Source organism: Pogoniulus pusillus, chromosome 9 (genome assembly GCF_015220805.1).
Source record: "Pogoniulus pusillus isolate bPogPus1 chromosome 9, bPogPus1.pri, whole genome shotgun sequence".
Lineage (NCBI taxonomy): Eukaryota > Metazoa > Chordata > Aves > Piciformes > Lybiidae > Pogoniulus > Pogoniulus pusillus.
This window is the reverse complement of record NC_087272.1, coordinates 10,948,800-10,976,383: the sequence shown is the minus strand read 5'-3', so window position 1 is coordinate 10,976,383 and position 27,584 is coordinate 10,948,800. Positions and strand designations below refer to the sequence as shown.

The following is a 27,584-nucleotide window of genomic DNA, read 5'->3' as shown; positions in this document are numbered from 1 at the left end:
ACTTGCTCTTTCTTTCTAATGTCTAATCTAAATTGAGGTTCTTCCAATGCTGGCTGGGGGAAAAAAATGGGTTTTCAAAATACTTTTGTGATGCATAAATGAGTAAAGAGTGGAGAGCTTTCCACTGAGAGGAATAAAAAATTCTAGGTGTTCACATGTTACTAGTTAAAAAAAATATGGCAAGTAATTGATGTGCTTTGCCAAGGTGTAACTGAGTTAAGAGTGGCTGGTAGGACATGTGTTGCTAGTTAGATGTTGGTAGGACATGTGTTGCTAGTTAGATGTTGGAAGGTAGGAGTCTTTAGGAGGCAAGCTGCCTGTCTTGTTTGCACACCCCAGTGTTTCTCTAATCATGGAATCACAGCAGCATTAAGGTTGGAAAAGACCTCTAAGATCATCAAGTCAATCCAACACCACCATGCCCACTAAACCATATCCCAGAGTGCCATGTCTACATGTCTTTTGAACACCTTTAGGGATGGTGACTTCATCACTTCCCTGAGCAGCTTATTCCAAAGCTTATCCGTGGTTAAAAGTCTTTAGGCCAGTTTTTAACACCAGCTTAAGGAAACTAAAAGCTGTTGATAAGTGTGGAACAGAAATGTGCTGACACCTGGACTTTGTGCCCTACCTCTCTCTATCTTCAAACTTGCTGAAGCAGCTCTGATACTTCTGCTCTCTGTAAGTTGAGCTGCACTTCTGCATGTGAGCTAAATAAACTTTTCAGGGCTTGAATAACAAGCCTAGAGAATAAAAACCAATCTCCTGGAAAGCAGAGTAGCAGAAAGAAACTGACCACATCAAAGGGAAGCCCTTCAGATGGAAACTGAAATGCATCTGGTAGGATCCCTTTCCTTGTTGATACCAAGCTGCACTCTGGTTCACAAGCAAGGTGAATGGCATCTGGACAGAGCCAGGCACTGAACAAGGGGACCTTAAGACTCTGGTTTGTCTATGAAATTTGCAGGCGGTCTTATCACACTTGTTAGTCCAGAAAGTCTTCTGCTATTTCCAGAAGTGTTCAGTGAGAGAAAGGGGGATGGACATAAATGGTGCACCCGAGGTCAGAGATGTAAATTAGTAGCCATCTTTATTGATGATCTGGACGAGGGCATTGAGTCCAGCATCAGTAAGTTTGCAGGTGACACCAAGCTAGGAGCAGCTGTGGATCTGTTGGAGGGTAGGAGAGCCCTGCAGAGGGACCTGGACAGGCTGGATGGGTGGGCAGAGGCCAATGGGAGGAGATTTAACAAGGCCAAGTGCAGGGTTCTGCACTTTGACCACAACAACCCCAAGCAACACTACAGGCTGGGGACTGAGTGGCTGGAGAGCAGCCAGGAGGAGAGGGACCTGGGGGTACTGATAGATAGTAGCTGAAGATGAGCCAGCAGTGTGCCCAGGTGGCCAAGAGAGCCAATGGCATCCTGGCCTGGATCAGGAGCAGTGTGGCCAGTAGCACAAGGGAGGTTCTTCTTCCCCTGTACTCAGCACTGGTCAGGACACACCTTGAGTCCTGTGTCCAGTTCTGGGCTCCTCAATTCAAGAGAGATGTTGAGGTGCTGGAAGGTGTCCAGAGAAGGGCGACAAAGCTGGTGAGGGGCCTGGAACACAAACCCTGTGAGGAGAGGCTGAGGGAGCTGGGGGTGTACAGCCTGGAGAAGAGGAGGCTCAGGGGGGACCTCATTGCTGTCTACAACTACCTGAAGGGAGGTTGTAGCCAGGTGGGGGTGGCCTCTTCTGCCAGGCAACCAGCAATAGAACAAGGGGACACAGTCTCAAGTTGTGCTGGGGGAGGTCTAGGCTGGATGTTAGGAGGAAGTTGTTGGCAGAGAGAGTGATTGGCATTGGAATGGGCTGCCCAGGGAGGTGGTGGAGTCACCATCCCTGGAGGTGTTCAAGGAAAGCCTGGCTGAGGCACTTAGTGCCATGGTCTGGTTGACTGGCTAGGGCTGGGTGCTAGGTTGGCCTGGCTGATCTTGGAGGTCTCTTCCAACCTGGTTGATTCTACGATTCATTTGGGAAGTACCTCACTAACAGTCTCCTTCTGGCATCATGAGGCTGATCTACCTACCTGAAAATAAAGGCAAGCCAGGCCTGCCTGCAGTGATGAGTTTTGGGGAATCAGTATGGAGCAGTTTATTGTTAGATGCCATGAAAAACAAAAAGAAAAGAAAGAAAAGCCCTGTAAAGCTCAAATGTAGCAGTCATCTTTGGCGTGATGCTTTCAGGGAGCTGGGGCAGAACCTGCTCTGCCTGTGCAGCCTGATGAAAAACGAGGCTGTGAAACATCTTCTGATGCAAAGTCCCAAGACTCTCATGAACATCTAACACTGAACTTTAGTACCACCAGAGCCAAATGCATGCAGATAGCTGTATTTGTGAATTTTAACAGCATCTGTGCCCATTTACACCAGCTAAACATCTAATCTAACGTACAAGACAAGCAATTTTCTTGTCCCTTCCCAATTAGCTCCATTGTAGAACACCTAATTAAATCATATCTTCTAGCAGGAACTAAGAATTCAAAAGCTACACAATTTTCCCCCCCCACTTAATTAAAAGCTCTTCATCTTGAACTGTTAATTTGCTGAAAAAAGATATCCAGCAGTTCTTCCTCTGATCCACTTTGGTTACCGAATGAAGTGGCTCATTTACTCTTCAGCTAGCTCTTGAACTGTGTGCTTAGACTCCAGCTCTTGTGAAGACCTTAGAAGATGATGGGAATCATAGCTGCTTTTCTCCTCACTTCTGGGTAAAATCTCTTCAGGTACAGCCTGTGTTTCTTTTGGGCCCAGAGAGACATCTGGATGATCATCAGGAAAGCAAAAATGCCAACTATCAAGGAAAAAAAAAGTCAATATATGATCATATATGACTTCTTTTCACAGAATTGCAGTGCTGTAGGGGTTCAAGGAGCCCCTGGAGATCATCTGGTTTGACCTCCCTGCCAAAGCAGGGCCACCCAGAACAGGTTGCACAGGAATGTGTTCAGACAGGTTTTGAAAGTCTCTAGAGCAATAGACTCCACAACCTCTCTGGGCAGCCTGGTCCAGTGCTCTGCCACTCTCAAAGTAAAGAATTTTCTCCTTAACTTCAACTGAGACCTCCCATGTTTCACTTTGTGACCATTTTCCCTTGTCCTATCTCTGGGCACTGCTGAACAGAGCCCAGGCCTACCTGCACAATCCCCACCCCTTAGTTAGTGATCAGCATCATCAGATCCCCTCTCAAGGCTGCTCTTCTCCAGGCTAAAGAGCCCCAGGTCTCTCAGCTTCTCCTTGTAAAAGATGCTCCAGTCGCCTCAGCATCTTTGTGACCCTCCACTGGACTGTTCTCCATTCCACTGAACTCTAGTTCCCTGTCTCTCTTGAACTGGGGAGTTCAGAATTGGACACAATACCCTTGGCACAGCCTCCCCAGGGCAGAGTAGAGAGGGAGGAAAAAACTCTCCCCCTCAACTGCCCCCAATAAATAAATAAAGGTTGTCCCAAGGGGACTGTCCCATCCCAGCCATAACCAGCACCAGCCCTGCTTGACTTCTGCAGTGGGACACCTGCTGCAGCAGGGTAGCTCTGCAGCAGCTCTCATTGGCTGCTTCAGTGAGTACAGAGGGGTTGTGGAAAAGTCTGCAGTCTCTTCTGTGGGCAGACACAAGTTAACTCTGCTCCTGCTCTCTGACACTATAGCCTGAGGCTCAGCTTCCAGGCCAGGATCCGTACAGATGATGTTCACCTCTATGAGCCATGCTCTCTATCACCTCTCGTTTCACCATAAGGCCTCTTTGAACATAGTGTCACCTCAATGCACTGTTAGCTGTGGCCTGTCTCAACTACTTCTCTGGTCTTCTTTTGGTCTAGAACACTTCTTTATTTTCACTTATGACTCCTAGGAGCACTGTAGCTCCCTGTGGCATGAAGGCATCCCCTATTCCTGGAGCAAGCAGGTAGTACTGCATCAGTAGGGTAAGTTGCCTGGGAGCAAGGTCTCACAAAGCCTAGCAAGGATCAATACCCAGGCCACTGCTGAAGGGGCCACTAAATTGTTTCTTGGGCACCTCTCCTTTCGTGCTGAGTAGCACTGAATGGGGAATACTTTCACAGGTGCTTTTGGGGTATTTATTGTCTTTTCTTCCTTAATATGACCTGGTGGACGAGGTAAATCCATTTGTATTCTGGTCAAGTTCTACCTGGGACAACCGCAGCAAGGATGAACGTGCTGCACGTATTGCTGCTCCTTGTCCTTGTAAACACAGCCCTACAATGTCCCCAGTGCTTTGGATCATTTATAGACCAGAGCCTAAACATTACATTTCTCTCTCTCTTCAAATAAAATGAAGTTTAATTTTTGCATGCTGCAGTTGAGCCCCCTTCTGAAATCCCTTTCTGTAAGCCGCATGGGTCTCCTGTTGTTTTTGCAAGTAGCTTTCTGTAGGTTTCTCTTTTGAAACAGAAAGGTAATTAAAAAGTGACTCTTTTGGAAAGCTGAGTCCCAGGGATCATATTTGTGTGGGTATTTATGTCTCTGAGGATGCAGCAAAGCACTGAGCAGGAGTTGCAAATGATACTAGCAGGCTTGCTGTTAGAAGCAGGCTGCCCGACACAAGCGAATAGGGAAATGCCACCAGGAACATGAGTGTCTTTCCTCTTTTGAAACACTAAGCACATCTGTTTTCCTCTCCTATTAGGGTGCACAGCATAAAGAAGTTTTCCTACATCAAAATGATTGACTGTAGATGAAGAACACTGCCTTTTTGCTTCCCTAAATTTCAAAGTCTGCTTTCCCATGGAAACAGAAGAAAGAGCAGTCTTTCACAAGGAGCAGAGAGCTAGTTTTGATCAAAAGAAGGCACTGCAGTAGTGTTTGCACTCTCCCCAGCGTTCTAAAGGCAGCACTTTGAAGGTTTCTAATCATGTTGCAGAAGAGGTTTGATGGTGGTATCACACATCCTGATGTTTTGGGGGAAATTTAAGATATTCTGAACTCAATTCCTCAAATGACAGTTTAGAGGCTATCTCCATTCTGCTGCAAACTTACCTGGCAGGGTTTGTGTCATCACAGTGAAACTAATCCAAGACCCAACCTGTTGCAAAGAGAAAGGCTCTGTTAACTGTAAACTCCATGCAAAGCAAAAGGGAAAGTGTTCACCCACAAGCTTCTCCTGAAAGAAGGGAGTGGTGCTTCCTCTAGGAATGGAGGAGGGAAAATGGCTAGAAGGCACTGTGGGGGATGGGGTGAAGGGGTAAGTGCTAAGTCTTTGGGTCACTGTACTAGAGGGGAACATCACAGAGTCATGATACTAATGTGAGGGGAGAGAAAGTCTGGTGAGGAAACTTCTGTGGGAGCAAGGAGGCTAATGTACAGAATGTAATATACAGATTAAGAGTAGACCTGCCAGAAAGCAGCTCCATGGAGGAGGACCTTGGTGGGCATTAAGTTACCCATGAGACAGCAGTGTGCCCTCATGGCCAGTAAGACAAATGGTCCACTTGGGGTGGATTAAGAAGAATGTGGCCAGCAGGTTGAGGGAGGTTCTTCTCCCCAGCTACTCTGCCCTGATGAGGTCACATCTAAAGTCTTTGGCCCAGTTGTTGGGTCCCCAGTTCAAGAGGGACAGGGATATATTAGCAAATGTCCAATGGAGGCTATGAGGATGGCAAAGGGTCTGGAACATCTGTGTGATGAGGAAAGGCTGAGAGACCTGGGGCTAGTTAGTCTGGAGAGGAGAAGGCTGAGAAGGGATCTGGTCAGTGTTTACAAGTATCTGAAGGGTGTGTGTCAAGGAGAAGGGGCCAGGCTCTTTTCAGTGGTGTCCTGTGGTAGGACAAGGGGCAATGGACACAAACTGGAACACAGGAAGTTCCACTTCACCACGAGGGAAAACTTCTTTACTGTAAGTGTAACAGAGCCCTGGAGCAGGCTGCCCAGTGAGATTGTGGAGTCTCCTTCCTGGAGACTTTCAAACCTGCAGGGATGTGTTCATGTGTGACCTGCCCTGGGTGATCCTGTTTTGGCAGGAGTTTTGGACTAGATGATCCCTAGACTCTCTTCCAACCTCTACCATTGTGTGATTCTGTGTGCAGAGGGAACTGTGTGCAGGTGAGGCAGAGTTTCTGCAGGCAGAGGGTGAAAAACAGTAGCCACCTATCCATATAAGCAGAGGAAAGTAGTCATGTACCTCATATGTGTAGTTGGGGCAGGATACAAGCAAGAAGAGCCAAGTGAAGGGGTTGTAGGTTGGACTTGGAAAACAGGCTTGGCTTCCTTCATTGAAAGAAAAAGAAAGAAGATAATAAACCAGACAGAACCAGGTTGAACACAGGGAAAGGCACTGAGCCTAACCACACCTTCTCTGTGTAACAGCTGCTCCTTTGGCCAGTGCTCCCAGTGTACATGTCAGAAGTGTCTCTGTTCAGTCCTCTGGGACAGCAAAAGCTGTATTTATCCAGGTGAGACTGTTGCTCAGTGAGACATAGATCACTTTTTACAGCAAGGTTTGGCATGGCCAAAGGGTGCAACCTTTGTTCAGAGGAAGAGAAAGACAGGCAGTCTGAGGCAGAGTAGCCAGCAGGTGTGGGATGAAGGCTCTTCTAGGATATAAGATGCAGCTGCATCTTATTCAGCCTGACTCAGGGATGTGAACTTGTCTCCTCTTACATCCTCATCCTTCATCCCAGGGTAGAACAGGAAAACAACTGCAGTGCTAACAGGACGGCTCAGTACAGCCACTGGTAACGCTCACACCAAACGCCACACATGCAACGATCCATTTTAAAGTCGGGGCAGCAGTGTTGTGTTGTCTTTAATGCTTGTAGGCACTGAGAACATAGATTAGTTATTTGGGCCTTGCAGCTTTTCAAGTGAATTAGGCCCCTTGCAGAAAAAAATATATAGATAAAAAAGCAAGTAGCTGTCTAACCACAGCACATCAAAAGCTTCCTGGAATAGAAACTGCTTTCAGTATGTGAAGTTGTGGGGAAGGGTTTTCTTGAATAGAACATTATTGCAGGAGATTAAACTCTTGCTATCTGAAAACATATTTTACTTTCTAGTATTTATATATATATATATATCATCATAACTTTTCTTCTCATGGCACAAAAGACCCTGCAGACCCCTGCTTGCAGCAGCCCTTCAAGAGCAGACACACACACTGATGCCTGCGTAGGCATTCAGAGGGCTGCCTTTGTGTGTGTATATTGCTGTAAGAAATGCACACCCCTGAAAACTCTGCAGGCTAGCTGAAAACTTTTGGAGACTTATTGAAAATAGAATCCTCTGTTGTCAGACTGGGTGAGAACTTCCATGTTTAAATCCGTATTCAAATTGCACTTGTGCCTGATGAAGACACAGTTGCTCTAAGCTTTGGAACAACAGTGTTGGTAATGCTTCCTTGTCATGATGATTATTTTTAAGATGTTACACCAGTGGCATGGTACCTGCTTCATCTGTCTTTATTCTGTGGATGCAGATACATAAACTCCTGTACAGCAGCAGAAGATGGACAGGTAAAGCACACTTCAGTCTTAAACAGACAAACAGGCAACAAACACGGACCTGAGTGACTTGGGTGAGCTAAAGCTACATTGATAAAGTGATTTCCAGCTTCACACATCTGCAAGACATTAAAAACATATTTTCAGTGGCATGCCTAAAATGCTGCTGTAAGTCTGTTGCACTGCCTAACCCTAATTCCCCCCATTAAAACTTAAGTCTCTATATCCAGACAATATGTCACTTGAAATAAGTCCTCCATGGGAAATGCACTCTGTGACCCTTGTCAAACACAAACGTGCCTGGTGTGCACCATGAGCACAGCCTGGGGTGAGAGCTCACCTTTCAGCTCCAGAGAGCCCAGTGCAGACAAGCCTCTGGTGTGGTTACCATGCCCAGTATATGCAGTATGGGTTTGGTCTAGGGAGATAGGAAAGGCTCTGTGGGGCCTAGAGAATTTAGAACCAACCATAGACTCTTTTTAGTTGGAAAAGACCTTTAAGATCACCAAGTCCAACTCTGCCAAGTCTGGTGCTAAACTATGGCCCTTAGCAAGACCCATGTTTGAACTGAACATCGTTGCCAGGACTGGGTGCAGCCTAGGCTGCAAAGGAGCAGGTGGAAGGTTGAACAGTGGTTTTGTAAGAATGTCATGGGTTAAGAGTCTGCCCTCTTCCTACACACCTTTGCAAAGATGTGACACCTTTGTCACACCAGCTCTCTAGTTCTGGAGAACAGAACTTGTAAGGAGTGGCTGAAGGAACTGGGGTTGTTTAGTCTGGAGAAAAGAAAGCCAAGGAGAGACCTTCTGGCTTCCTACAACTCCTTGAAAGAAGGCTGTAACTAGGTGAGGGTTGGTCTCTTCTTCCCAGAAACAAGGGACAGCAAAAGAGGAAATGCCCTCGAGTTGCACCAGGGCAAATGTAGTTTGTTTATGAGAAGAACTTTCTTGACTGAAAAGGTTCTCAATTACTAGAACAGACTCCACGATGTTCAAGCTGGGGTTGGATGAGGCCTTGAGCAACGTGGTCCAGTGGAAGGTGTCCCTGCCTATGACAGGGGGGTTTGAAGTAGATGATGTTTGAGGTCCTTTCCAACCAAAACCATGGTTTGAATATATGAACAAATGAATGAATGTCTCCCCACTTGATTATATACAGTATGTAGCATAAGTTGATTTCAGATTTGCTTGTGGCATTCAGCACTTCATCAATTGCAAGTGTAGAATCAAACCTAATTATTGCTTATGTTTAAAGGAGGAACTGGTAGGAAAAACCAGTTTAAATTCCTGAAAAATATAAAGCCTGTCAGTATAAAATCTAATTTTATGGGTTTCATTTTTCCCTTTGCTTCACGAAGGAAAACAAATTGCTGTATAGTTTTCAGTCTCAGGCTGAATTGAGCTTCTTTATTCATTTTCAGGTTCAGAGACTGATTTCTCCTCTGAAATTCAAAAAAAGAAAGCAGTGCTAAAAAATCTGTGTTCTCTTGTGTCAGCCATCCTTTCACAGTTTGCAAAGCTGGGTGAAATTAAGAAATTAAAATCAAAAGCAAGAGAGCTAAAGTCTGGAGACAAAACCAGCGTAAAGTCACCAAACTGATGCAGAAGTAAAGAAAGGGGATGGTAATAATAAGGATGCTCAGAGGGCTGGAGCAGCTCTGCTATGAGGACAGCCTGAAAGAGTTGGGGCTGTTCAGTCTGGAGAAGAGGAGGCTCCCAGGTGACCTTACTGTGGCCTTCCAGCATCTGAAGGGGGCCTACAAAAAAGCTGGGGAGAGACTTTTCAGGCTATCAGGGAGTGACAGGACTGGGGGGAATGGAGTGAAGCTGGAGATGGGCAGGTTTGGGCTGGACGTGAGGAGGAAATTTTTCATCATGAGAGCAGTGAGAGCCTGGAATGAGTTGCCCAGGGAGGTGGTTGAGGCCAGGTTTAAGGCCAGGCTGGATGAGGCTCTGGCCAGCCTGCTCTAGGGTAGGATGCCCCTGCCCATGGCAGGGGGGTTGGAACTGGCTGATCCTTGTGGCCCCTTCCAACCCTGACTGATTCTGTGATTCTATTTTTTAAAAGCCACTTCTGAAAGCCATCCATAACTAACTTCAATTAAAGATGATTGAAAGGAGTCTGCAACTCCATGTTCCGGTGCCATGTCATCTGAAAGAACACCATGGAGTGCAGTGCTGAGGAATTCAGCCCTTTTTGGCAGAGAGAAGTCTGTGGGGTTTGTTAGGAAATATTAAATTGCTTCTATTAGCAAAGCTGTTATTCTGCATGGATTATGTAGCCACGGGTCAAAGCCTGCAGTCCTTTTATGGTTTTTAATTACAGCTAACTGGCTGTTTTCGACCATAAACACCAGATGTAAAACACTAAATAGCCAGGCAAGGAAATTTTATTCTAAAATAATATATCAGAAGCTATAATTCTAGCCAGAGCCATAGAAGTAATTTCAATTTATGTACTTCCAATTATCAACTAGGAACACAGAATCACAGAATGGTTTCAGGTTGGAAGGGACCTTAAAGATCTTGCTGATCTTTTCCAGCCCCCCTGCCTTGGGCAGGGACACCTCCCACGAGACCAGGTTGCCTTGTCTAACCTGCCTTTGAACACTCAGAGTTGGAGCCTCCACTGAGAAACCTGTTCCAGTGCCTCACCACCCTCATAGGGGAGATTTTTGTCTGATCTAAATCCAGCTTCTTCCAGTTTGAAACCATTACTCCTCGTCCTGCCACTCCATGCCCTTGTGAAAAGCTCCTCTCCAGCTCTCCTGGAGGCCACTTCAAATACTGGAAGGCTGCTCTAAGGTGTCTCTGGAGCCTTCTCTTCTCCAGGCTAAACAATCCAAATTCTCTCAGCCTGAGAGATTTTTGTTCTAATTATTGCATGTTGGGATTTTTTGGGTTTTGTTGTTGTTGTTGTTTTCTGATTACTACTAAAGAAAAAAGTTTCCAAGCAGAAAGTATTGTTATGAAGCTCTATGCACGCTGAAACGTGCAGTGCCCAGGCTACCACAGAGCAAGACAGATCCACACACTACACTCAATTCCTACTAATTTTGTCATCAGTCCCAAGTAAAACAAGTACAGGGAATTTCTGTAGGGATTTTTCCTGGCTTTACCTTTGACTCTGCAGCTGCATTCTGCTCTAATTAGCTTGTGTCCCTCTTTAGAAATGTGACTGCTAAAGCTCTATATCAAGAAGTGCTGCTACACGTGAGCCAGTCCTGAGTCAGCCTCTCAGACAGAAAATGTGAGGCAGTGGGGAACAGCAGAGAAATGGCCTAGGGTATTTATGACAAAACATTGAAGCTTACACACTCCTTCCTCCTCTTTACATTGCATCTGTAGTTTATGAGAAAAACATCCCTGCAGAGCTTTGAGTAATTCCTCTAATTGTGAGAATCCTTCAGAAGGACCTGCTGACACTCTTCAGATTGCTCACTACTATTGTTTACAACATCTGTATACACTTAAATCAAGATAGGTACTAAAGGCAAGCTTTAAAAGGCAGGGGTGAGGGGGGTGGGGGAGGTGGAAATCTTCCAAATATTTTATTCATGTTTTAGCAACTTGTGAAAACAGCTTAAAATCATTTTATTCTGTATGTCGCTGGTTTATGTTCGTTGTTTGGGAACCTGCCAGAGCAAGGTCTGAAAGGGAAGGGCTTTGACTTTCCATGGGTAGGGATTTCTGAGAATTCAGAGCAGAGAGCAGGTGCTGATGCAGCTCTAAGGGGGATAGGCCATATTTTACTGCAGGTACCCCTGACAGGACTTATCTCTTGGCCTGATGGCAGCCTCTTCCATAAAAGCTACAGCAGGGTGTGTTAGCTTGGGCGGGGAAGGATGTTTCATTAGACAAGAAGGCTTTTTCTCTTGCAGAGATTCTGATGAGGAGGACTCTTACTGGTAGCACTGAGTACTCAGGCAAGCAGTTTCCTTAGTTTCAAGTAACCTTGAGCTTAGGAAAGGAGCAGACAGGGAGGCTGTGGGTGCATCACTGCCTACTGCTCCCACAAACTCCTGTCTCCACAGTACATGAATATTGCTTTCAGCTGCAGAGTCTCATTGAGGTCATGAAGTTCTTCATAGGAGTATTCTGCTTGTCTTTGCTAGACCTTATTTGAGCAGGATAAGCTGGGAACTGAATGATCAATCTCAGGGACAAACAGTGCCCAAACTGTGATCTTTAAGGGTTGCAATTTATGGAATCATTTAAATACTGCTAGGGGGTTGCTGAATGCTTTTCTGAATAGTATTTGCCTGCAGGTGCCTGGACATGTTACCATCCCATCCTCCTGTTGTATTTCTGGAAACTAGTCTGTGTCTGGTTCTCAAAGAGGCTGACTGGTTTGACTGCTGACCCGTGCTTGCTTGGGTACATCAATATTCAACGCTTCCAAGTGCACCCCCCTAGAGGACAGCAGAGAACATGTCCATAAAAACTTGCTGAGCTTCTGTCCCACAGTGTGGTTATGTTCAAACACCAGGTTCAGTAGTCTCAGCCGTGCTGCTTTGTCACCTGAACTTTCCCTTGGCTTTGACCCACTTTGGCAGGGTCTGGTTTTACTGGTTTTAGTATCTGTTGAGGTTAAGTTGCTCAGGGTACTCAGTACAGTTGCAAAATCTATTTGCAAAGCAATTCTTCAGTGTTTTAAAACTGACAAGTTCCCATCTGTCTAAATGTTAGTGCTTCTACACAATTATGAGGAGTAATCACAGAATTGCTTTGGATGAAAAAGCCCTTTAAAATCATTCAGTCCAACCATTCTCTAGATTTACCAAGTGGGAGGTGGTGGAGTCACCATCTCTGGAGGTGTTCAAAAAAGGACTGGATGAGGCACTTAGTGCCATGATCCAGTTGATTGGACAGGGCTGGGTAATAGGTTGGACTAGATGATCTTGGAGGTCTCTTCCAACCTGGTTGATTCTATGATTCTAAGTCTGGTGCTAAACCATGGCCCTCAGCACCTCATCTCTGCCTCTTTGAAACACCTCCAGGGATGGAGATTCAGCCACCTCCCTGGGAAGCCTGTTCCAGGCTTTCAGAACCCTTTCAGTCAGCAAGCTTCTTCTGATACCCAGTGTAAACCTCTGCTGGTACAATGCTGGTGATGTTCTTGTGGGTCTCAGAGTACTTCTCATTAAGCTCTATATAAGTAGATAGTATAGGAAACTTCCTGGCCTAGAAACCTTAATAGACTGTCACTAAATCCAGTCAAATTACCTTGTGCTAAGGAGATATAAAGACAGATATATAGACACATGTGCATTTTGCTAAATCACAAGTTACTCCTATCCCATAATCATCAATAACACTTCATTTTTATACATACCAGAAAAGTAAGTGCAGCAAAAGAAACTTGTCTGTGTCCAAATGCTAGAAAACAGATTGAAATTATAGGTTGCATTTTAGAGTAAGCAGGTAGTTTACTGTGGATGAAATGAAAGTGATGCTGAGGAGCAGAACTGCTTCTTTACTGACAGGCTCTGCAGAAAGAATGGACATTGTCACACACGACCTGAAGGCAATGCAGATTGTAACAGCTAGTAATGCTGGCCTCTTCACCACTGATCTCAAGGTGGGGTTTGCCTGATCTCTTATGATCTGGGAACTTCATATATCCAAGTGTTTTGTCAGAGCAGCTGGTGGTGTTATATTCCTTAGAAAGGCAAGGAGAGGGATGAAGGTAGGGTCAGTGGCAGAACCAGGCTGGAAATCACAGCCTTACCCATCAAGCCTTCTACCTCCATGAGTAGAAAACTCAAGGCAAAACCTATCCATTGCTTTTAACAGTGAGGCTTTCCTGTGCAGCCACCATGTGCTTCACAGTCTTACCATGCAAAAACCATATCGAGCCTTTGAAGTTTCCATAGGCCTCTCTTTTTGCTGCTGTCCCTAGATCACAGTGGTGCTTTAGCATGTTAATCTCCAAGGATTTACAGTCCTCAAGCAAACCATGGTCATGATTGAGGGACACAAACCATGTGTGTGTGCTTCACTTACCTTGCCAAGTCCTGTCAAGGCTTTACTTTACCTCTTTTCTCTGTCTGGCACACGACTCCTCTGCCATGCTATGGGCATGTGCTAAACTCCTCCTCAGAACAACCAGTACATGTCAGCATGAGTATGTAGCTGCTAAGCAGATGTTCTTCATGACCACTTTGTCCTCCTGGCTTAATTTAACACTGCTGCATAGCATTCCACAACTACCTGCTTGCCTTTTCTTACCTGTCACCAAGCCAAAACTACCTCTGGCTATTCAGAGACTCATAGAACACCAGGTTGGAAGGGACCTCAAGGATCATCCAGTCCAACCTTCCAGGGTAAGAATATAGTTTAAATGAGATGGCTTAGCACCCTGTCAAGCTGGGCCTTGAAACTCTCTAATGCAAGGTAATCCACCACCTCCCTTGGGAGTTTATTCCAGTGTCTAATAGATATGGCTGTGGAGGTCACCTGTTCCTGCATCCAAACTAAACAATCAGTGGTTGTTACTGATCCAGTTATCTCTGCCAGAGGGCTGATGATTTCCAACATCAGAAGCAGGTATCCCTAACTGTTATTTTAAAGCAGTGGCAGTTGGAAAGCTGCATATTGAACAAATGATTTCCTTGATAGACAGGTTGCACCTAACAATTTGATGGCCCAGACTGCTTGGGAGGCCTCCACATTGTTTGCAGCAGTACTGTTAAAGCCATTCCGAATTCAGCTGTCTTTCTGTGAATCTCATCACTCTGAATCAGAACTTTTGTGTTGTTTTGAAAGCAAAGCAAGTGCCATGTAGGAGAACATTTTTATTCCCCCCCAAAAAAAAGATCATAATCAAAATGGGTTGTTTTGGGAGGGACCCTAAAGATCATCTAGTTCCAGCTCTCTGCCATGGCACAGAAATGGGCTGTCTCCATGTCCCAAAAGGTGGGCCAGCAGGGAAGAAGGGCAGCATGGAGAGCTGTGGCTGGAACTCAGGAGCCAGAAGAGAGTCCATGCATGTTGGAAAAGGGAATGGGCCACTCAGGAGGACTACAAAGACATGGCAAAGCAATGTAGGGGGTAAATCGGGTGGGCCAAAGCCCAGCTAGAACTCAATCCCATAATAAGAAATGCTTATATAAATACATGAGCAACACAAGGAAGACTAGAGAGAGACTCCATCCTTTATGGATGTGGGAGGAAACATAGTGACTAAGAGTGAGGAAAAGGCTGAGGTGCTCAATGCCTTCTTTTCCTCAGCCATTAGTTGTTTGCTGGGTAGCCAGCACCTGCAGCTGGAAGACAGGGATGGGGAACAGGAGACCTCTATAATCCAAGAGGAAAGGGTGAGTGACCTGCTGAACCACCTAGACACACACAAGTCTATCAAATCAATTTAGTGGCACCCAAGAGAGCTGAGGATTTGGCAGATGTGCTTGCCAAGCCACTCTTCATGATATATCAGTGGTCCTGGCTAGCCAGGGAGGTCCCAGCAGACTGGAGTTTAGCAAGGGTGACAGCCATCTACAGGAAGGGCCATCAGGAGGACCCAGGGAACTACAGACCTGTCAGTCTGAAGGCAGTGCCAGGGAAGACCATAAAACAACCACTGTGATTCTGTAACCAGCTTCCTTGAGGCACCATGCAACCTCCACAACTTCTCTGAGCAACCTTCCTCCTAATGTTTAATCTAAATCTAACTGCTTACCTCTCCTCCTGTCAAAAGTACCTCTCATGGAGCCCCCTTCAAATACTGGAAGGCTACTCTAAGATATCCACAGAGCCTTTTGCTTTCCAGGCTGAACAGCCCTAACTCTCTCAGCTTGTCTTCACAGAAGTGGTGCTTCACTTTTCCTTGGGCAGGGAGTAAGCTGATCTCTGGCTAGAGTTGTCACATGGTCTTATCTGGGGACCACCTATTGATGTTGGAGGATTTAAGTTGCATACCAAAGAGGTTTTACACAAGGTCAGCTTTGTGTTATACGTACATGGTGGCGTGTAGCGGGGGTGGTTGATGTAGTATGCGATCCAGGAAGTGAATCCCCAGTAAAAGGCACAGCCCTGGCATGGAGAAAAGACACTTTTCGTTAGAAAGAGGTGAGCAAGTCCACACTGCAACTTCATAGAAATTTTAGTAGGTGCTTGTCCTGGGCTGGGCTAAAGTAGAACTGACTCTGGTCAGTGCTGTGACTTCCCAGCACAGCCTTTGCCACTCCCTTTCTGTACCTCAGGGAATGTTTTCACAGTGACTGTTCCTAGCAGTAAGAACTCTGAATACCAAGGGTCAGGGTCCAGACCAAAGGCACTGCCACATCTTGTGTGCTGCATGGGGGTGCAGAGTCAAAGGCCACACCTGGAGAGAGGATTGGACAGTTCAGGTGACCCTACACTGACCAGCAATGTCCATTCTGTGGATGTCATATGCAGTGTAAAACTGACAGATCATGAGGGTTAACTTCTTCAGTGGCCAGAATCCAAAGAGGAATTTGTTTATTGTGACTTTAATCTTGATCCATGAGTTCCTGAATCCCCAGTTAGTGCAACCAGTTCCTGAATCTGGCTCCCATCTGCTGCCAAGTCTGGTCTAGGACTTCTGTCACAGCATCACTGGTGACAGTAACCAGCTGCATCAGGGGTTGGGTTCCATATTGACTTGTATCTACTTGCATCTATTTTGGTTTATTGTCATTATTTATTAAAGCAGGTTTAGTTTCTTTCCAAAGCCATCAGTCTCTCTCCCTTGCTCCCTCTCTCTGTTACTCTACTTCATACTCAGCATTTCCAGTTAACATAGAGTTATCCAAACAGAGCCAGGAGAGACAACAGAGTAAAACTGAATAGATCTGGTTTAACCTGAAAAACAAAACAAGACCAAAACAAAACAAACCAAGGCACACAGGTCCTATAAAGATAATTGAGCTACACACTGCATCCACCCCCATGGATTCAGCCCCACTTCATCCTCTTGCTAAAAAGAATCACGGCAGCTGTCTTTGCTTGGTGATTGAAGCTGTGGCCCAAGCAGAGATAATGTGATCATTTTCTTGCCCTGTCTAGCTCCCACCCTTTGCACAAGAGAAAAATAAACCCCACCAGCCAAAGAACAAAAACCACCCTGGAGACTGGAGAAAGCCTTTCTATGTATCCCATACTCAGTAATAGCTGCTCAGGAAGAGCAATGTGCTGGGACTGGCTGCAGCTTATAAGGCTGCCTTACAAGGAGAGGCTCAGATACCTGAGGCTGTTTAGCTTGGAGAAAGGCAGACTGAGGGGGGGATTTCATTAATGCTGATCAAGAGCTAAAAGATGAGTGTCAGGAGGATGGAACCGGACTCTTCTCAGTGGTGTGCAGTGACAGGACAAGAAGTAATGGTCACAAACTGGAACACAGGAGGTACCACATAAACACAAGGAAAAACATCTTCCCTTTGAGGTTAGCAGAGCACTGAGACAGGTTGCCCATAGAGGTTTTGGAGTCTCCATCTCTGGAGGCAGTCAAAACTCACCTGGACGTGTTCCTGTGAGATCTGCTCTGGGTAATCCTACTCTAGCAGGGGTGTTGAACCAGGTGATCTTCAGAGGTCACTTCCCACCCCCACCATTCTGTGGTTCTGTGTTTCACTGGGATCTTAAATGCATTGCAAAACCTTTCAAGGGAGGGTCCTTACATCACACTGGATGGGATGGGAAGTGAAGTGATACAAAATGACCAACACAGAGTATGTGAAATAAAAGAAAGGAGGCCCTATGAATTACACAGCTGATATTTGGGAAGCTTTAGGAGAAGGAGATTTGGGTTCCCTCCCCCCCATCCTTAATGCAAGGGTTGTCTCTTTATATTGATCTTGCTCTGAGGCAGCAGTGTTATTTTCTGTCAGCATTGCTAGATGTTGCAGCAGCATATCTCATAACAAAAATACTGTTCAGCCTGAAAAATATTCTGGGCATGACAGTCAGCCCCTTGGGTGGATGAGTCAAAGTGGACGTTGATATGCAGGAGCTAAAATGGACATTGATTTTAGATTGTGTCCTTGGGGACCTGGCCCTGATTTTTTTCCCATATTTTTATTTGGAGTAATCATAATTCCTGCAGCTAGAAAATAAATTCAATTTCCTGTCCCCCCACAAGGATTGCTCTGATATGAGGATAATTCTCTCTTACATAATATGATAAACATATTGTCACCTTTATCATATTTTTCAGAGGAGTGTGCCCTCCCGACAGCTTGTGGACAAATAAGGTCTCCAGAAGATGCCTGGTGTAGTGTAAACAATGGCAGAAGCAGGCCAAGCTGGAAGAAGAGGGGGATGAGGGGGAAAAGGAAATGAAGGTAAGTGAAAAATTGCTTTTTATTACTCCACAGTTCAATGTCACAGAAGGAAGAAGGACTGATATTCCAAAACTGCAGACTCACACCAAAACCATGAGGTTTAAGATATTGTCTTAACTGAAGCATCTGGAGGATTAATGAAATCATTTTCAGTGTCGTGCGAAGCTGCCTTTATTTTGCAGGGAAGCAACTTCTTTTTACTAGCCTTGAATTAAGAAGAGCTCCTTGAGCTCTGAATGTGCTGCACAGCCCTGGCAAGGCATTAAAACAGGCCAGCTGTGTGTACAAGCAGGCGTCTGCTCTGCTTTGCCAGAAGACGTCTCCCATGTTTTAATGCCACCTTAATGCTCATGGAGGATGTGTCTGACATTTAAAAACCCTTCTGAATATCTTCTGAATGGTTTCCTTGTCCTTTGCCAACTCGAGGAGCTGCTCAAAGGTAGTTTGCATTTCATTTCTTTGCGGACACGAAAATGAGGCTTTGTTGCAAAGTCAATCCGTTCCAATGGCTTTTTTGTTGCCTCTTACAAAGAAATGAGGTAATTGCTGTCAGAATTATTGTGCTGATTATTTGTTGAGGAGGATTATGAAACAATCACAGGCGTTGCTGATTTGCTTCCAAGAATGGGTTGCATCTCATAGATGCTGAGTTTCAGAAGCAAACATCAAGAGTGATTCCTGGTGGTGTTTTCTCTTGCTTACATTTGCTGGACTACCTGAGCCCATCTCTCACTGCACACCGATTACAAGACATCAATCAAAAGAGGTTTTCAGCGTGTTCAGTCTCAAATACTTATACTGTGCATTTTGTATGGTAGCCAAAGATTAAACCATTTAAAAGTAATTAAAGCAGAGAGAGTTGAGCTAATAAAATTTCAAACGCTCAGTGACTTATCCAACATGTGAGACAAGCTTCTAGCTTTGGGAGTTTTAAAATGGATTTGGTTTAGGATGGAGACCTCAGGTGAACCCCTTAGGAAGTGGTCACTACAAGGATTCTACACGTTTCTTACCCACTTAAAAGAAAGTTAAAGATATTTCTGGCTGTTCTGTGCTACTGGAGTGTCTTTCCTTTTAAGTGTACAAGCAGCAAATGGAAGGCAAGCATCTTGCAGCCCTGGGTTTCAATGCAGCTATTCCGTTCTCATTCCCAGCTCCACTAACTCCCTTAACGTCTCTCCAAATCTCTGCTCCTCCATCTGTAAATGGGTTTAGTATTCACTGTGTTTCTCTGCTGTATACCAGCTCCTTTGATTCTACAATCATAGTGTTGGAAAGGAGTACAGTTCCTTGGGGCTCTTATTTCCCTTTGTGCCCTTCTACTTCCAGTGCTCCAACTTAAGCAGCCAACAAGCTTTCCTTGATCATGTTTCGCCCCTCTGCCAGGCATTAATTCCCCAGAATGGGGACAGTCGTGCTGAAGAGAAGTAAGTTCCTTAAGTGTGATAGTTCCCAGCCTGCCTGACTCACATGCCCAGAAGGTTTGGTCTGTGCTTTGCTAAGCTGGTACTTGCTCATGTTTGGTGGTAAGGTGTTGGAAGCTGCAAAAGAGGGGCTTTTTACAAAGACACATAGTGACAGGATGAGGGGCTAATGGCTCCAAATGCAAATAAGCTCCATTTAGATTAGACATTGGGATAAAATTCTTCCCCATGAGGCTGGTGAGGCACTGGAACAGGTTGTACAGAGCTGCAGAGGCTCCAATTCTGGAAGTGTTCCAAGCCAGGTTGGATGGGGCCTTGAGTAACCTGATCTAGTAGGATATGTTGTGCCCATGGTGGAGGGGGTCAGAACTAGATGGCCTTTAATGTTCCTTCCTACCTAAACCATTCTATGGTACCTACACTCCTGGTGAGGAGCAGAGTTGTTGGGTGCAGTGCCTTGAGCATCCCTGGAGATTATTGTGCATATCTGCTCACCCCTTTCTTGTCTGCAACAGTTCCTAATCCCTGCTATTGATCATTTCTGCTTTGCTTCTTCCAGAGTCCTTCAAAACACTTGGGAATGGCAGGAGGCTGTTGAAGGTTCTCAAAAGTTATCTTGGTTGGCTGTCCTCTTTTCATTGCTTTTTGATGTGCTCTTCAGTTCTAGCAGGCTAAGGAGGTTGCATGTGCTTGCAGTCAATTCCTGCTGTGTTATATTGAAGCTGGTTAATTTTCCTTGCTGGCATCAGTGATGGGGAGAAGCAAAGCTATCTGGTTTATGCTCTTATATGAGCTCCTCTGCTTCATTTATGTGCTCTTTGATGTTCTAGAACCGTGGCTGAGCTCTTATTTTTGTTTGTCACTAAGGGCTTTGCTGCTTAGAAGTCTTTCAGAACTCACAGGTGCTATGTATGGCACTGGGGAACAATCACAGTTTGAAGAGGCTCATTTGGAAAATCTACAGTAGTAGTGTTGAATTCCTGTGGTGCCTCTTCTTGGTTTCTCACTTGTTCATGACCTGACTCACGGCATGCAGACCTGGCAGAATTCCTCCTGGTTCTGCCTAGGTGAAAGCTGGTGTAGGAGTAGCTGTCTTCTCTGCTGGGTGCTGATGCTGCTCATCACCTGAGTGGGAATGTGCTGTGAAGAGATGAGGACTGGGACACCTGAAGTCTCATCCTTTCTTCTTTGCCAACTGTGCCTTTGAGTTCCTACCCACTGTGTCTATTATTTCACCTTCAGTTCAAGCTGTCTATCTAGAATGCACACTGCATCTCCCATTGTGACCAGCTGCAGCAACCACTGCAACTGTGATTCCAACTTCTCTTCAGTCTCATGAGTGCTGCTCAAATGCCAATAAGGACAATCTAGTACTCCCAACGACTCTGAGATCACAGATGATCTCAGATGCAGCCTCACACCTACTCTGACCTCCTCAGCTCTGGAAATGAAGCCTCCATCCCTCCAGCTCCCTGTGCCCTGGGTGAATAGTTAGACAAATGTCACTTACTGGACCACTGGATGGCGGAAGTTCTTCTTGCTTTCCCACTGACCATAAATACTCGAGAGACGGATGTAAAAGAGCAGGTATATTAGAAGAGGCCCAGTGTATTCTGTTAGAAAAAACTAGAAAGGAGAAAGAAAATAACTACCAGAGCAGGGAATTTTACCACTAAGAGCATGAGAAAAGTAATACTCTGACTCACAACACCCATCCGTGCATCATTTTGGGTTCATTTTAAGGATTGAATTGATGTGTAGGCTTGGGGTTTTTTTTTCTGCCATCTCTTTAACAAAGAAATAAAATCCATCTGGGAAATGAGAAAAGAGGTTTCACAGAATCATGGAACATATCTTGTTGGAAGAGATCATCCAGTCCAATCCTCAACCCTAAGCACCAGGTCCACATGGCAGCTGAACACCCCCAGGGGTGCTGACTGCACCACTGCCTTGGGCAGACCATTCTGGTGTTTGAGAACCCTTTCAGTGAAGAATATTTCCTAACATCCAGTCTGAACCTCCCCTGGTGCAGCCTGAAACCATTTCCTCTGCTCCTGTTGCTTGTCACCAAGGAGAAGAGGCTGCCCCTTCCTTACTCTAACCTCCCTTCAGCAGTTGTAGAGAGCAATGAGGTCTCCCCTCAGCTTCCTCATCTCTAGACTGAACACCCACAGCTCCCTCAAATGCTCCTTGTAGACCATGTGCTCCAGGCCCTTCATGAGCCTCACTGCCTTTCTCTGGACATGCTCCAGCAGCACCTCAATGTGCCACTTGTAATGAGAGGCCCAGAAGTGCACACAATACTTGAAGTATGGCCCCAACAGTGCTGAGTACAGGGGGATGATTGCTTCCCTGTCCCCGATTGCCACCACGCTTCTAGCACAAGCCACTTTTGGCTGTGCCATCAGATGCCAATTTGGAATGTAAATGACACTGAAAATCAAGGACCAAAAGCTGAAGGTAACTTGCTTTCTGCCACTGTTTTTTGCAGTTGAGACATCAAGTAAACTATGATAGAACCATAGTTGCTGTCAGGCACATCTAGAAGGGAGGGACCATGGCTTAAAATTGTGTGCTGGGTGGTAGAGTAGGATCTGCCCACTTGGTTCTGACTGAGTGGGACTCCTCTCTGTGCAGAAGGAGTTTGTGATGTGAGACTGGACAAGTAAGTTACCCTGTAAACCAGAAACAATTTTAGCCCCTCTCTGTCATCACAGAGAGCTGAGAGGACATATGGGGACATGGGAAGAAGGCATTCTGGTATTGGTTTGGCACCACCTCTTTTGCCTTCTCAAGGTACCACTCTTAAGCTACAAACAGCTGGCGGAGATAAAATGTGGATACAGTGCTGGAAGGGCTGGATCTGATCATCTGCTCCCACTGAAAGGAATCTCAGAGTAAAATAGAAATCATTGACTTTCATCTATCCTGTCTAAGAAATACCTAGCTCATACCTCATTTTCAATCCCATGTGGACTTGCTCTGTGTCCAATCCTGGAGTCCTCAATTCAAGAGAGATGTTGAGATACTGGAACATGTCCAGAGAAGGGCAACAAACCTGGTGAGAGGCCTGAAACACAAACCCTATGAGGAGAGGCTGAGGGACCTGGAGGTGTTTAGCCTGGAGAAGAGAAGGCTCAGAGGTGACCACATTGCTGTCTACAACTACCTGAAGGAAGGCTGTAGCCAGGTGGGGATTGGTCTCTTCTGCCAGGCAACCAGCAACAGAACAAGGGGACACAGTCTCAAGTTGTGCCGGGGGAAGTCTAGGCTGGATGTTAGGAGGAAGTTGTTGGCAGAGAGAGTGATTGGCATTGGAATGGGCTGCCCAGGGAGGTGGTGGAGTCACTGTCCCTGGAGGTGTTGAAGCAAAGCCTGGCTGAGGCAATTAGTGCCATGGTCTAGTTGACTGGCTAGGGCTGGGTGCTAGGTTGGCCTGGATGATCTTGGAGGTCTCTTCCAACCTGGTTGATTCTATGAGTCTATGTATTTACAAGGACCAGCAACTGGCAAATCACAACTCAAGTGGATAGCGTTATTAAGGGATAATGGCTGACAACTAGGAGGCCATTTGGCTTTAAAATGGTAATTGGCGCTGCTGTAGAGCTGTACTGGACAAAACTCTGTGGTTTAACCTGTGTCAAAAGTAGCATTTGGCAGGCAGTCCAACCCCACAGTGGACTGTTCTTCCAATTGTTCCTCAGAGGAGTTTCAGAACAGAAAGATTTTCCTTCAGGAATGTTCTGCAATTAGGTTTCCTTCATTTGGAACCTGCCAGTATCATTTCTTTTTCACTGTTACAGAAGGAAACGTTCTCAAATTTCAGCCTTTTGTAGCAGGGCTCCTCCTCCTTACTCCAAAAGTAACTGGCTGAGGTGTTGTCTGTGAGGGAAATGCCAGCTTTCTTCTGTTCCACACGATACCATGACTGCTGTGCTCTGTTTAGACTCTGCATGGTCTCTAGAGTCATTTTGTGTATGCACATGAAAAAGAATTAAATCAGGAGCAAAGAGCCCACACTGTTGTGGAACACACCACAGAAAAGGGCTTACTAGAACTCTGTGGAGAAGGACTTGGAAGTCCTGGTGGACAAGTTCACCATGAACCAGCAATGTGCCCTTGTGGCCAAGAAGGCAAATGGGATTCTGGGACGCATTGAGAAGAGTGTGGCCAGCAGGTTGAGAGAGGTTATCCTCTCCCTCTACTCTGCCTTAGTGAGGCCAGTTCTGGAGTAGTGTGCAGTTCTGGGCTCCCCAGTTCGAGAGGGACAGGGAACTACTGGAGAGAGTCAAATAGGGGCTACAAAGATGCTGAAGAGACCGGAGCATCTCTCCTATGAAGAGAGGCTGAGATGTCTGGGGCTGTTTAGCCTAGAGTAGAGCAGACTGAGAGAGGATCTTCTCAATACTGATCAATTTCTGTAAGATGGAGGTCAAGAGGATGGGACTGGACTCTCTTCAGTGGTGCCCACTGATATGACAAGGGCCAATGGAAACAAACTAGACCACAGGAGGTTTCACTTAAACATAAGGAAAGACTTCTTTCCTGAGGGTAGTGGAGCATTGGAGCAGGCTGCCCAGAGAGGTTGTGGAGTCTCCTTCTCTGGAGACTTTCAAAACCCACCTAGATATGTTCCAAAGCAACCTGTTTGGGGTGACCCTACTTTAGCAGGGGGGTTGGACTCAATGATTTCCACACCCTACCAACCCCCACTATTTTGTGACTGACTCTGTATCACCCTCAGAGCATTTGTATGAGTCTCCTCCTGACTGGAACCCCACTCTGTAAGGCACTCTGCAAACACTTTAGGAGACATCCTCCACTATTAAAACCTAACAGGCTAAATGTTGTGGTATAGGAGGCAGAGGTGCAGATAATATGGTCTAGGTAGATCAGTAAGAGCTTGAAAGGAGCTACTTTATTCAGTGTAGCTTTTCCTCTCAGCCACGGGTTGCACCAAAAAATACACCACTAACTGCCAGCTCTTATCATCTGTTTGGCATGAGTACATTACAAAGCTGCCAGGAAAACTCTGGCAGGACTTGGCAGCAGGTTGTGGTTACTACACCAAATGTTCCCCCACTTCCTCCTTCAAGTGTTAAAGGAGCCCACAACAAAAGTTGTTATGCTGGACCTCATTCAACAAAGAGAGGCTTATGAGTGATGTGAAACTCAGTGGCCACAGAGTTGAAGATCCTCAAAGCTTGCAAGATCCTCAGCAAGCTCACTGCTGTGGATTTCAAGAGGGCAGACTTCATGCTCTTCAGGAACATGCTTGGCAGAGTGTCATGGGATAAAGCCCAGGAGGGAAGAGGGACCCAAGAAAGCTGTTCAGTGTTCAAGGACCATATCCTCCAAGCCCAGGAGCAGTGTATTCCAAGAAGGAAGAAGGCAGACATGGAGGGGGCCACATGGGAGAACTACAAAGAAGTTGTCTGAAAAGCCAGGTACCAGGTTAGCAGAGCAGAAGAGCAGAGGCAACTAAACTTGGCCAGGGACATAAAGAGGAACAAGAAGAACAAAGATTGGAGTGAGGTGGAGGTTAGTCTCTTCCACAGTAATAAGTGATAGGAGGAGAGGAAATGGCCTCAGGTTGCACCATGGGAGGGTTAATCTGAGTATGAGAAGAAGTTTCTTGACTGAAAAGATTCTCAAAGACTGGCACAGGCTGCTCAGGGAGGTGGTTGAATGTCCATGTCCAGAGGTCTTTCAAAGAGGCAGAGATGTGCTGAGGGTCATGGTTTATCACCAGACTTGGTAGAGCTATATCTTATAAGCAAAAGGATTCTATGGTTCTGTGGCAAAAGACAAACCATATTTGTGAAAACAGAGAAGTGATCATGTAAACATTAGAGCATTTTTCTTCTGTGAGAAATCACAGGATCAGAGAATCAGCCAGGTTGGAAGAGACCTCCAAGACCATCCAGGCCAATCTAGCACCTGGCCCTATCCAATCAACTAGACCATGGCACTAAGTGCCTCTTCCACTCTCTCTGGCAAGAACTTCCTCCTAACATCCAGCCTAGACTTCCCCTGGCACAACCTGAGACTGTCCCCCCTTGTTCTGTTGCTGGTTGCCTGGCAGAAGAGACCAACCCCCACCTGGCTACAACCTCCCTTCAGGTAGTTGTAGACAGCAATGAGGTCCCCTCTGAGCCTCCTCTTCTCCAGTTTAAATACCCCCAGCTCCCTCAGCCTCTCCTCATAGGGTTTGTGTTCCAGGCCCCTCACCAGCTTTGTCACCCTTCTCTGGACACCTTCCAGCACCTCAACATCTCTCTTGAATTGAGGAGCCCAGAACTGGACACAGGACTCAAGGTGTGGCCTGAGCAGTGCTGAGTACAGGGGAAGAAGAACCTCCCTTGTCCTACTGGCCACACTGTTCCTGATGCAGGCCAGGATGCCATTGGCTCTCTTGGCCACCTGGGCACACTGCTGCCTCATTTTCAGCTACTATCTACCAGTATCCCCAGGTCCCTTTCCTCCTGGCTGCTCTCAGCCACTCTGTCCCCCCCTGTAGTGCTGCTTGGGGTTGTTGTGGCCAAAGTGCAGAACCCTGCACTTGGCCTTGTTAAATCTCCTCCCTTTGGCCTCTGCCCATCCATCCAGCCTGTCCAGGTCCCTCTGCAGGGCTCTCCTACCTTCCAACAGATCCACACCTGCTCCTAGCTTGGTGTCACCTGCAAACTTACTGATGCTGCACTCAATGACCTCATCCAGAATATCCAGTATTTAGAACATTACTTTTTCTTTACCATTCTGTGAGTCTACATAATTTTGATGTAGTGATGCAGCCAGATATGGTGGTCCAGAGTAAACACAATGATCTTCTCTCAGAGGAGTGTTCCAGTGTTCCATCCCCTACAGTGTGCATAGCTCAGCAGAGTTTAACTCTTGAGCTCACTGACAACTCCCTGAAGAAAGCAAGAGATTGCCACTTTCCCCCACATCTGAGCAGTTTGCACAAGATCCTGCTCCCTTCCCTTCCTTCTCTCCTCCACAGCATCTGCCTCTATATACTCTACCTACTTCTTACTCTCACAGCAGAGAAAATGCCATTCTTGAGTCAAACCTCTCCCAGGCATGAGCTCCATGCAGGCTGCTAGACTCAAGCTTCTTTAATTGTCTCAGTTATCAGGTCCCTGGGGAACTGCTTCAGCAATACCCACACATAGAATTGTCTCCTACATAAATAACAAAACAAAGACCTGAACCTGGTTCAAAGAGAGCTGAAGTGGGACACTCCATCCTTCAAGAGAGGATGGGACAAATGGGAAGATAATACAGGACAGCCAATTTGCAGACCAGCAAGGCATCTCATCTGGTGTGAGCCAGATTGTAGCTGCTTCTTATATCTCTGTTCACATGATCATGTCACTAACACCTTGCTGAACTGAGCACTAACCAGATTAGGAACTGTAATCCCAGGCTTTACAAGGCAAAGGGTATATTTAGGGAGCTATGAATGCAGCAGGGGTGAAAGGAGCTCTTTGAAGTCATTTGAGAGAATGTGAGGTGAATTATCTGGCTGGCAGGGGCAGCTGGGCAGAGTGCCTGACAGCCCCCCAGCAGGTCTGTTACAGAGAATGGAAAGGGTTTCAATACGAGTTAATAGTACCACGGGCAGTGGTTTGGAAGAGGCAGGAAAAAAGGACAAAAGATACAAAGGAGTTGGAGTGGAGGGAATCTGAACACAGTCCAACAGACTCTTTATAAATGAACAGCCAACAGATTAGCAATCTTCACACGAGGGCACCAGCTAATGTCTCTCTGTAATGTTTATGAGGTGCCCTTTCTGTAATATCACACAACACATCCCATCTTGTATCACGTTGCCTTTTGGCATAGTCTGCCATTATCTCATTTATGACAAGCTGCAGAGCAGAACTGAGGAAAGGCTGTACAGCTTTTTTCCACACTGATCCCCTTCCTGCAGCTCTTTCCATGCCGTTTAGGGGCAGTTTCCCAGTTCATCAGTGCCGGGCGTGATATTTTCTCTTCTGCCAATGTGACATCTGGGTTCAAGCAGGGGAAGCGGAGGGTGTGGTATGGGGATAATACCTACAGCCAGGACAATCACCCTGGGTCATTGCCTGAAGCTCTCAGCACAATAAGAGCTACGAAATAGCCCAAGCACGTCCTGGGGAACTTTGATGGAGAAGCAGCTGCAGTATATAAATTATCTAATGGGCAGAGCTTGGTTTCTCTGATAAATGTGAGCCAAAGGCACCAGCTGCAACTCTGAGCCAGGGTCAGACTGAGGCAGTACACACTGCATAAAGACGAAGATCAACTGATATCAGACAGGCAGACCATTACCATGTGTAAGCATGCAGAGTGCTGCTGGGATTTCTGATCAAAACA

The 27,584-nt window shown here is 46.1% G+C and overlaps 1 protein-coding gene across 1 annotated transcript in view; it reads right to left on the bottom strand.

Annotated features, from left to right (window-relative positions):
- Positions 1–2,405: 2,405 nt before the first annotated feature.
- TECRL (trans-2,3-enoyl-CoA reductase like) overlaps positions 2,406–27,584 on the bottom strand; it is an 87,438-nt gene continuing 62,259 nt past the window's right edge. The window contains exons 5-12 of the mRNA XM_064148519.1: positions 20,731–20,846; positions 17,652–17,757; positions 15,454–15,526; positions 12,828–12,871; positions 7,555–7,612; positions 6,176–6,261; positions 5,035–5,080; positions 2,406–2,835 (exon numbers count right to left, since the gene is read on the bottom strand). Of these exons, the coding sequence (XP_064004589.1) occupies positions 2,708–2,835; positions 5,035–5,080; positions 6,176–6,261; positions 7,555–7,612; positions 12,828–12,871; positions 15,454–15,526; positions 17,652–17,757; positions 20,731–20,846 (657 nt within the window). The 3' untranslated portion in view covers positions 2,406–2,707. The remainder of the gene's footprint in view (positions 2,836–5,034; positions 5,081–6,175; positions 6,262–7,554; positions 7,613–12,827; positions 12,872–15,453; positions 15,527–17,651; positions 17,758–20,730; positions 20,847–27,584) is intronic.